This window comes from Pelobates fuscus, chromosome 6 (genome assembly GCF_036172605.1).
Source record: "Pelobates fuscus isolate aPelFus1 chromosome 6, aPelFus1.pri, whole genome shotgun sequence".
NCBI classification, from domain to species: Eukaryota; Metazoa; Chordata; class Amphibia; order Anura; family Pelobatidae; genus Pelobates; species Pelobates fuscus.
The window spans coordinates 253,468,791-253,480,934 of record NC_086322.1 but is presented as its reverse complement, the minus strand read 5'-3'; the positions used below and the strand labels follow the sequence as shown (position 1 = coordinate 253,480,934).

Here is a 12,144-nt window from a genome sequence, read left to right as displayed (position 1 = left end):
TTATAAGCTTACTGTCTATCGCGCACTGTACTTTCTATTTTTACATTTTGTAACTAGGGCTGGAGTGCCCCTTACACGGGCTTACTTGCACGTGGGTCTCACTACTTTCCACCCACCCTTTTATATTGTTATTGTTTCTTATTATGCTCGCAGTACCATGTCTCTAGCGGTACTCACAGTGTTGTATATCCAGCGACACTCTGAATACTGTCTCCAATGGTACTCACGGTATTGTATCTCCAATGACACTCACAGTGCTCTGTCTCCAGTAGTGTTCACAATGTTGAGTCTCCAGTAGCATACTCAGTACCGTGTCTCCAGTAATACTAGCAGTATTGTATCTCCAGCAATGCTCACAGTAATACGTCTCCAGTAATGCCCACAGTACTGTGTCTCCAGTAATACTCACGGTAATGTGTCTTCAGTAATACAGCAGTGTATAGCCAGTAATGCTCACGGTATTGTGTCACTGTATTCTCTGTAACGTTCACAGTATTGTGTCTCCAGTAATGCTCACAGTAATGTACCTTCACTAATACTCACAGTATTGAGTCTCCAGTAATGCTCACAGGATTGTATCTCCAATAATGCTCATAGTAATGTGTCTCCAATATTGCTCAAAGCATTGTACCTTATGTAACACTCACAGTATTGTGTCTCCAGTAATGTTCACAGTAATGTGTCTCCAGTAATACTCACAGTATTGTGTCTCCAGTAATGCTCACAGTACTATGTCTCAAGTAACACTCACGGTAATGTGTCTTCAGTAACACAGCAGCGTATAGCCAGTAATGCACACGGTACTGTGTCACTGTATTGTCTGTAGCACTCACAGTATTGTGTCTATAGTAATGCTCACAGTAATGTGTCTCCAGTAATACTCACAGTATTGTGTCTCCTGTAATGCTCACAGTATTATGTCTCCAGTAATGCTCACAGTATTGTGTCTCCAGTAATGCTCACAGTAATGTGTCTCCAGCAATGCTCATAGTATTGTGCCTTCTGTAACACTCACAGTATTGTGTCTCCAGTGATGTTCACAGTAATGTGTCTCCAGTAATAATCACAGTATTGTGCCTCCAGTAATGCACACAGTAATGTGTCTACAGTACTAATCCCAGCATTGTGTCTCCAGTAAAGTTCACAGTACTGTGTCTCTAGTCACACTCACGGTATAGTATCTTTGGTAACACTCATAGTAATGGGGTTCCAGTAATGCTCACGGTATTATGTCACAGTATTGAATCTCCCCCCCCCCCCCCCCCCTTAGACACCAGGTCCCCCGACGACGACTATGCATATGACACGGGGCAGGCTAGACCTCTATGGCTATTTGGGGCCTCACCTGGTAGGGATACAGGACAGAAGTTGTGGCGCTTTGTTATTAACACCGCTTAAATTACATAGTTACTGGCTTTTGAATTATTGTATTATTATCATCCATGGGCTACGGTTATGCCCTTATGGCTGTTCTATTATTCACGCATACAAAAATTTTTTTACAGATCGCGCTAATTTGTACTTCACGTAACACATTGTCAGGGGTTGGGGTGTAGGGACCCTCCCAATCCCATACATACTCTAACACTCTTGTCTGGTGCCGAACCGCACATCCCAACACGCACTCGTGCTTACCCTACACGGCGGAACCTGGGGCCTCCTGATACCTGGCCTAGCTGCCGGTACGGACTCCCTTTGCCTCCGACCGTAGCACGAGTCACCCCCCATAAGGGGGTGGATCTTCTGGGACGCCTTCTGTCTCAGCTGTAACACCCGTTGCCACGGGCGTTTACTTCTCTTCTCTAATCTTCTCTCCTCGTTCTTGAGTCTCTCCCTCCTCTGACCTACCCCCTCCTGCCCTGCACCCGGGGTGGTCTGTCCCTCTGGGCCTCTCCTTGACCCGCGCTAGGGCGGTTGTGACCCCCCCTGGATTTGCCCACCTAAGGTGACGGGAGGGTATACTTCATTACAATGGATCCCGGAAAGGGGAGTGCGGAGCCTAGTGCTTATCGCCCTGCTCCCTTGTCTGTCCGCACTATTAACTGCAGGGGCCTGAACATACCTGAGCGACGGACCCATCTACTTCGAGAATTAAAAAAGAATCATATCTCGGTGGCGTTGCTACAGGAAACGCACTTCCGAACTGGGGCAGCTCCCAGATTACATAACAAACATTTCCCGATCAATTATTTCTGCGATCATCCAACATCGCGGAAAGCAGGGGTGGCCATCCTAATAGCAGCGCACCTGGACTTCCAGAAGCTGGACAGTCAGCTTGATTCACAGGGACGCTATCTTTTTCTGAAGGGGACGATCTCGGGCATGATGTACACGTTTGCCACGGCCTACGTACCTAATGCCCGACAAGCTCAGTTCCTCAGAGGAATGCTGAATAAACTAAACAACTTCTCGGAAGGTGCACTCATCCTGGGGGGGGATCTCAACGCATCCCTGGACCCCATCATGGACACCTCCACGGGACATAGCAGTATCTCCCATCTACACTTGCGTTCTATGAAACGGTCGCTGGGAGATATGGGTCTGGTAGACTGCTGGAGGGCCCTTCACCCCTCCACCAAAGACTACACCTATTATTCGGCGTTGCATGATCGGTACTCCCGCATCGATTATGTTTTTATTCGCCAACTGGGCCTACAGAGGCTCATCTCCGCTACCATAGATCCAGCCACGTGGTCAGATCACAACACGGTCACAGTGGACCTTGAATCTCCTCTCTATCGGCCCTCGTCGTGGTCGTGGAGGCTGAATGAAGCCCTTCTACTCGATCCTGGGACACGGACCCAAGTTGCCCAAGCTTTAGAACAGTATTTCCAAGAAAACGACGTGCCGGAAACCTCTCCAGTGTCGATTTGGGAGGCACATAAAAGCGTTATTAGAGGCACACTCATCCGAATAGCGTCCCACAAAAAGAAAGCAGCTGCACTCGAAATGGCGGATCTATACAAATCAATATCAGCTCTAGAACAGCAACACAAACACTCTCACCTAATGGAGACATATGGGAAACTCATGCAGGCCAGACGACAACTGAAGGATCTTCTCACAAAACGTTATCTCAATTCCCTACAACGCAATCGGGGGTTCTTCTATACTCATGCCAACAAGGGGGGGAAATACCTAGCTCATCTCCTGAAGGGGAATGCCCCCCGTTCACAGGTTCGCAGCCTACGCCTCTCTTCGGGCACCTCCACGATCTTCCCGGCTGAGATAGCTGAGGAATTTAAGAAATACTATCACTCACTTTACAATATACACGCGACAGACGACGATGTTGCTGCACTTGACGAAGGCATCCTGACGCGGAACTACTTGCGAGAGTCGGTGGAGAGGACGATCGGCCCCGATACAGCAGAGACGCTGGACGGGCTGATCACTGAGGAGGAATTAAAAACGGCCTTGAAATCGACCAAGACGGGCAAGGCACCGGGCCCAGACGGATTTTCCGTGGGGTACTATAAAGCATTCTCGACCATACTGTTACCTTGGTTCACGAAGGCTCTGAATGCGATAGCTACAGGGGAGACCTTCGGAACGGAATCCCAGGCTGCTATTATCACTGTCCTGCCAAAACCGGGAAAAGACCCCACGATATGTAGCAATTATCGCCCAATTTCCCTTCTAAATGTGGATGCTAAGCTATTTACTAAGGCACTTGCAACAAGACTCAGATTTGTTCTACCGGCACTCATACATATGGATCAGACAGGATTCATCCCCGGCCGAGAGGCAAGAGATAGCACCCTGAGGGTATTCGCAATTCAACATAGAGCGCGCACGCAGGGACAACCTCTCCTCCTCCTCTCCACCGACGCTGAGAAGGCGTTTGACAGGGTAAAATGGCCATACATGCTTACCACCCTTGGCGCTATGGGGTTGGGACAGAGGTTCCTCACATGGATACGGGCGCTGTACCACAATCCGCGGGCCGCGGTTCGTGTGAATGGGGCGCTAACGGCGGATTTTGCAATCTCCAACGGCACAAGGCAGGGATGCCCACTGTCGCCCCTGCTCTTTGCCATGTCCTTAGAACCCCTACTTCAAACTATTCGACAACATCCAGACGTTAGGGGATACTCGTGGCGAGGGGTGGAACATAAAGTGGCCGCATATGCGGATGACCTTTTGTTCTTCATTTCCTCACCTCGCGTCACCATACCCTGCTTGATGGCCGCGCTTGAGCAATTCGGCACAATATCAGGTTTCAAACTTAACCTGTCCAAATGCGAGGTACTTAATATTACCATTCCGGAAGCTGAATATTGGGCTTTGGATACCCTGTTCCCCTTCCGCTGGTGTCCCAGTAAAATGAAATATCTTGGGATATGGCTCACGTCGGACCCGAGCGACCTATACCCTCTAAACTTCCCTCCACTCTTGAAGACGATCCTGGCGGACCTGGAAAGATGGGCATACCCACACGTTTCATGGTTTGGACGAATCGCTGTCCTTAAAATGAATGTTCTACCCAGGCTCCTGTATGCATTTCAAACTCTACCCTGGGCCATTCCTCCACATTTCTTCTCCACACTGAGATCGGCAATTCTCCGCTATGTCTGGAAAGGCGAGAGAGCGCGGCTCCGCCACGATCTACTTTGCTTACCACGATGCCGTGGGGGACTGGCATTGCCAGATTTTAAAAAATACCACCAGGCCACGACCCTCCAGCGCATCCTGGAATGGCATGCAACCACGCACCAGAAACAGTGGGTGACACTGACTAAGGATGGGCAGGAGGCACAACTAAAATACGCCATCTGGGCGGGAAGACCTATGGCAGTTGACAAGGGGAACTCGGTAGACATCATAACACAAACGCTCATCAGCTGGAAACACGCGAGAGAACAACCGCATGTCTCGCCCACACCTAGTCCCTTACTCCCCATCATCCATAACCCGGCGATAGGCGGGGGCATCCCACCAAGCGCATGGCCCTTTGCAGAGAGCCGCACCCATGTTCCCATATCCACAGTCCTGCGTAATGGCGCCCTGAAATCCCTGGATTCCCTACTGGGACAATCGCCACGGACGCCTCTGCTCACACTACGTTATATGCAGGTACAGCACTACTACAATAATGTACGCAACAAGGAGAAACTACACAGAGACCTCACCTGGTTTGAACGGCGCTGCGAAAGGGGCTCATCGCTGGGAAAACCTATATCCACCCTCTACCAACACTTGGTGGTGGGACACTTGACAGAGAATAATGTCTTCCGCAGGCAATGGGAGACTTTGTTAAGTACTGCCTTTACGTCCCAGCAATGGGAAACTGCGCTGCTCTGGCAGCACAAAAGCTCCGTCTGCACTCAATACCAGGAAACGAACTATAAACTACTGGCCCTATGGTACCGGACACCCATATTACTCCATAGGATTTTTCCAACGACGCCCCCGACATGCTGGAGGTGTCTTGAGGAAAGGGGCACGATCGTACACATTTGGTGGGACTGTCGCCTTATAGTCCCATTCTGGGACATGGTCAGGGATGCGATCGTCGAAATCTTGGGAGCGACGACGGAATGGACGGCGGCGCTAGCCCTCCTACATATTTCGACGCTGTCAATTGCTGGATACAAAAAATCGATCCTGCGCCATCTCCTTAATGCGGCCAAAGCATTGATCCCCCTATACTGGAAGAAGACAGAGATTCCCAAGAAGGAAGAATGGATTCGTAGGGTGGAGGAGATTCAGGGAGCGGAAGCTACTCGGGCCTCGTTGCTTGGTAGGGGGGACAGACATGCGGAGCAGTGGCAACCATGGTTTGCATTCATATCTAATGGCCACTGAGAGTTGGAAGAAAGGGCACCTGGCCCGGCGGGGTTTGACCACCCCTACCCTCCATATCCTCCCTAAACCATCTATAACTGAACTTGGGAGCAACTCTCCTATCCTATTCTACTCTCTCTCTCAATTCTTTTTCTCTCTCCATCTATATATTCTTGATTCTTCTCTAGGATCACTAACTGTTACAAACGCATGACTATAATACACGCTAGATGTGGTGACACATTTCTATTAATGTAGGGGCCGGGCGATTCGGCCAGGTGGACATTGGGTTTGCCTCACACTGCCTCTCACGGAATTGGTTGAGGGTTTAGGGTCTCATACACAATTGACTTGAGTGGAGATGTGGTGTTTGGTAGAATAGCGGCGGTCCGCATGACCGCTAACGCACGCACATACTCCTACAAGCGGGTGACGCAGTGCCTCATAGCCACACGAAGACCCATGATATCTAGCTATACCCGACCTGGACTGCACCTCGCTATAGCGACGCTAATCACAATGCCTCACGTACCCCACCACAACTAGTAGGGTACACTTCAGACACGTAGCGCACTACACAAAGGTGACCTCTAGCTGTCCGCTCTGTTATGCGGCACATTAGGATGGTATCATTATATGTTGAACGCTGTTTATAACACTACGTCTTCCTTGCCGAATATGTATATGTCATGTATAATTCTGTATGTTAACAGTTCACTTATTTTGTATAATACTTTTTCAGGTTTCGAGCAATTAGGACCTGCGAGTCCTCGCTCACGAATATGTCTGTACACTTGAACCTCTGACCTCGTATCATACTAATAAAACAGATTTATTAAAAAAAAGAAGTGATGATCTCAGCCAATCACAATGCTTGTCCGTAGGGCCAATGGCCCTTGCCAATCAGCATCTCCTCATAGAGAATCAATGCAGTTCAGTGCCTCCATGCAGAGGTTAGAGACACTGAATGTCAGCACTGCCCCAAGAAGCACCTGTAGCAGCCATATGAGGAGTGGCCACTGGAGGTGTCCTTAGGCTGTAATGTAAACACTGCCTTTTCTCTGAAAAGATAGTGTTTACTGCACAAAGCCTGCAGGGACTGACTATACTCACCACAACAAATACAATAAGCTGTAGATGTTCTGGTGACTATAGTATCACTTTAAGGTTACAGATGGAATATAAGGGGATGGAATAATGGAAGGAGATTATCCAAACAAAGGTTTTAGGGTAAATGCTGGGAAATATCAGGGCACTCATTATTTACTTGCGTGTGTTTTCATTCTTCAGGAGAGATTTGGCTTGCAGCTCGCTAATGATGGTTGCCTTCACCTGTGGTGGGTTCATGTGGACATTCAATTTGCCTCCGACTAGTAGACGAACAGTAGCCGCAAACTTAGTCTGTGTCTTCAGTACCTGTGGTGGCTGCTTCTCAATTATAAATGTGCTGGAGAGAGAGGGACAGAATAAAACATACAACTTACAAAAATATTGCTTTATTTAAAGCACTTTTTTTAAAAATTGAGAATATTTATACTATTAAATCAAGTTAACTCGGAATCACATCACATATTTAAGTAGTTGACATTACCTGGGATGTCACGGATAAAATACTTATTATGTTTTATGAAGTTATAGCTCAAGTGCTTTACTTGAAGCTCAGCACACAAAATAGCCAAACTGAAAGCATAACTGACTTAAAGAATATTTTCAATTCTGCTTTTTGGCCTGAAATTGGAAATTAACTTTGAATTTACGTCAATTCTCATTGAAATAGAAGCAGTGACATAGTGATATAGGTTGGGTAATATTTAATTACGCAATATAAATCTCTGATGAAGATTTCACTTTAAGAGCACACCTTGAACCTTGAACCGAAGGCTGCGAAAAGAACCAACAAATGAGGATTGAAAAGGTAAACAGTTTCTCAAAAGGAACCTTCAGTCACATGTTGCTTAAAGAATATTCCATTCTGTTAACATCTGGAACCTTTTACACTTTTAAAAAAAAAAAAAGCTGCTTAGATTTTTGCTATAGTTTTGAGAGTGAGGATTCATAAGTGGCAGCAGCGCACGTTTGCTGCAGATTCATTGCTGGTTACCTGGTGACTAACGCTGAGATTATGTCAGTGATGGTAGCGTTGAGCTCAGCAAGAAGTTCCTCCACTGGTCCTGGGATGGGAAGCTGCTGGCACAGGTGTTCGGCACGCCTGATCTGCTGTCGGTTCTGCCAGATAATTTCTGCCAGTTTTTCACACCTAGAGTAGCGGTAGGACACGAACAAACAAATTCAGCATTTGGAAAGGAGACACGGGGTGCCAGCCAGGACACCCAGAAAGCCACTGCTAAAAGTGTGTACCTGGAGAGACCCTCCTCATTCCCCTTCAGCCCAGCTTTACAGCCATTCAATAAAATGTTTGTTGGGGGGGGGGGGGGGGGGGGAGTTTTAAGAGTGTGCATACTGCTGCAGTTGTTCTTTCCTGTAAAAGAACGATTTCTATGATGAGACCGCACTTTAGGACTTTAATTCATTTTTCCAAACTATCCTCAAAACAAAAAAAAAAACCTCTCATCCGTGCAGCATCAGGCAGGAAAAAACACATCCTTTCACACTTGATGACAATGAGAGGATTTAGCGTAAGAAGGATAAATAAATATTTAAGGTTATGCTGTGGCTATGGTAGAGTAAGTAAAATATGTAAGAAGCTCAAAATGCAATTAAAATGTTTAATTATCAGATTTGTATGATAACAATTATGTATTAAAAAGCCACAAGTCTATTTTCAGTTTCATATAAATATCGTGCTGCATACTATTCTTGGAATTCATTTATCTAAGATTGCATTTCTATCTATCTTTCCCACCAAACATCTCTTTTAAGACTCACACAGGTCTATGCGTGCAGGGTTTGTAGATTAATAAGGTTGTACTGGTTCTATTGCCTAATAATAACAATTACAACTGTTCATCATTTAACATGATAAAACAGGTAACGCGTTTCACAAAACCCCTGCAGGTAAATACTTAGAGGTAAATTTTATTCTTAACAAATATAATCATATAAAAAGAACAATGAATAATGATGATAGTTAATTAATGGATGATTTTGAGCGTGTTGAAGGTCTCTGCTTGTGGGTAGCATTCTTTTAAACAGGTGCCAAAAGGTGGAGCTGCTGAATTTACTTTTAGACATTATCAATGTCAAACCCGTGTTTTGTCCGGCCTGGATGGCAATGGTTGACTGAGAGTGCTGGCAATGATTGGCCAAGAGATCAGCCTTTTTAACAGTTTGTAGTAAAATGCGCAGAGACTCGAGGCAACTTTACCACTTCACCGAGCTGTAGTATTAATCAGGGCTAAGAATTTCCACTTATCCACTAGCCATTGGCAATGGAAATTCAGTAGAAATAAGTTTCTCACTGCCTGTAAACATGGTTTTTTTTTGTTTGTTTTTTTAAAGTAACAACTTATTGTAACAACGGGCACATCGCTAATATCCATGTTCGGCTGTAGTGAGATTACATCAGGGGACTGGACTGCTACATGCTTTCCCTATAGGTAATTAACTCCAGACCTTACTGCTTCCTCTCCATGTACCCACCAAACTGCCAATTTGTGGCAGTAACTGGTTATAGTCATTACATCTGACTTCCTTAATCTTTGCTGTGTCATTGACATAGTGATACAGATTACAAATATAGGACTGGATTCTATCAGTAGAGTAAGTGTATTTTCCATAGACTTCAATGGAGAGAGTGCTATTCAGTAAGCTGAGTAAACCCTTACTCTGCTAAGAGAATCCAACCCATAGAGTCAACAGGCTGCTGATAGGAGTCATGCAGCAATTCCCACATGCTGAAAATTGACAGGTGCTGCTTGGGGAATTTCGGAGCAGGGAGGGTGCACGTGTCCGGGTAGAGAAACTTGCCCGGGTAGCACGGGTAGAGAAACTTGCCCATGAGGGTTAAAGAAAAACTCCATAAAATTTAAAAATTAGTAGACAAATCCAAAACAAAAAACATGAATTTTTATTTTAAAAAATACGTGAAATCTCAGTTTGCAAGAACCACATATTTTCTGCAAACACTCCCCTTCTTCATCGGCACAGACTTTCTTGCGGGAATGCCCATACAAAAGCTTCTCACTGAGAAGCCGTTGCGTGTGCGCAGCTGACCAGTCACAGACTAAATTTTTCAGAGGCTGTTTGCGAGCACATGCTACTCGAGTTTAGCTGCATTGATTGCATCATGTGTTGGGAGTATTCTTTAACCTAATACCTGTAGCACTTTCATACAAGGTGCTACTGTATATGATCTTTCAGACTAAAAAGCTCTAAAGCACATTGGAATGGTATTCCGCATCTCAATTACCGCTGCTGCATTGTATTTATTTCCTCCTCCGTATCTTATCCGAATACACAGCACAAGTGTTAATGAACGCTGTGACGAGGAACAGCATAGTTTAAAAGCACGCTGACTCACATTACACTGAGTCATCCACAAGTGTCTCTATTTATACTCAGGATGAAAACCTATACCTCCTATTTTGCAGGAGTTTATCTGAGAAGACTCAAATATTTATTCACAAACAGAGAACTCAAAAGCTATTGAGCTATTGAGAATCCTCTGTTCGTATGCCATTATTACACCGTACAACGTTTGTTTTTTTTCAATATCTTTTTTTCAATAATAAATTTCATGAACAGACTTGTGGAGGCTGTACGGAATACTTAACCTGTTTTCTAATGTTCGTCAATGTCTACCCTTTTAAAAAAAAACACAAATATTTGTTTGGTGCAACACATAAAAAAAATATCCACTTTTAGTTGAATATTTGATTCCACATGACATGATACTATTATACTGAAATGGGCAAAACAGCCCTATATGTGTGTATAGAACATACTCATATTGTCATAAAACACAGGTAATTAAGCCTAGTTGTTTTCCTTATCATTAAAATGCGCTGTAGTGGTTATTGTGCCAGAAGTCCCCAAGTGCTGCCCAATACAAATAATTCTAGTTATATTTAAGAAAGGATTTGTAAGGGTTATATATAAAGAGTCCTTTTAGGACAAGGTTCTAAAAATAAAGCAATCAGCAAGAACGCTCAACTGGTTTCCATGGTGACATAATCTGATGATACCTTGTAAACCATCCACCAACCAGTCAGATTAAGACCACACAATGACCCGGGGCTCCGAGACGAGCAAATAGATGCCCTTCTTTCAACCCCCAAAGTCCAGGAAGGCTAAACCCAAAAACAGGGCCTACCTCCCACCATCCACCCGGCCATCCACAACCTGGAGACTCTCCTCAGAGGCTATCGGGTGTATGATGACCTAGACATGGGGGGAGAAGACACCTCGACACCCAAAGACACCCCCACAACAATGAGGCGCGGCACACAGAAGTTGCAGCAGTGCTCATCAGCTGAACAGACATATATTGGAGTGCTGTTGCAGCGACAGGCACCATCCAAATTGGCCGCTGCAGAGGCCTCAGCTGCTCCAACGCAGCCTACACCACCAGCATCGCAGGTGAAGGGGGAACAAAACACCATGCTCCCAGCCCTTAAAGGCACAGGAGATCATACTTTTGCCACAAAACAGGATCTCCAACAATGGATGAAAGAACTCAAATACTTACTTGCCGCGGATATTGGCACCATTAAGGCGGATGTTCGTCAAACCACTGAAAGGGTAAATACCATGGAGGAGAACATTCTCAAATTAAACAGCGGTGTGTCTCACCTTACGGACACACTGCACACATTACAAGGGGCCCACCAGGTGCTAGCGGTACAGGTATCCACCCAAGGGGACCGCTTGCACCGCAACCACATTAAGCTGACCACCATCCTGTCTCCGTCACCTGCCCGGAAAATATCTCTGGAGAGCACATACCACTTACCAGAAGCTCGGTATGTTATTCTGTGCTGTGCCATGTCGCAAGACAAAACTACCATAATGACGGCAGAGAGAGGCAAGACACCCCTGGTGTTTAAAAACGCTCAATTGCTCTTCTTTCAGGACTTAACAAGGACCACGCTGCACTGGCGGAAAACAATGTACCACCTTACAAGCCGTCTGACAACAGGAGGCATACAATATCGCTGAGGGGCGCCAAGGGTCCTAACGCTTACTCATAATAGGACTACATACAGAGCCACGTCGGAAGCGGATATACCCACAATCCTTACTTCGTTGGGACTCCCGGGACTGCCTATGACCAGGGCCTCGAAAAGTCCATCCCAGATTGGAGATCCTGCCATGTCGGTACTATTTACTCCTCGACCCCTGGGAAGCACAGATCCACACACGCTGGTCAGACCCACGCTGGTCAGACCGGACACTTAG

General features: G+C 45.9%; 1 protein-coding gene across 2 annotated transcripts in view; it reads right to left on the bottom strand.

Annotated features, from left to right (window-relative positions):
• Positions 1 to 12,144, bottom strand: part of LOC134614799 (signal transducer and activator of transcription 5B) — a 173,377-nt gene that overhangs the window by 34,246 nt on the left and 126,987 nt on the right. For both annotated transcript variants that reach the window (XM_063458962.1, XM_063458963.1), the window contains 2 exons: positions 7,889 to 8,044; positions 7,055 to 7,234 (listed from right to left, as the gene is read on the bottom strand). In XM_063458962.1, coding sequence (XP_063315032.1) covers positions 7,055 to 7,234; positions 7,889 to 8,044 — 336 coding nt within the window. The remainder of the gene's footprint in view (positions 1 to 7,054; positions 7,235 to 7,888; positions 8,045 to 12,144) is intronic.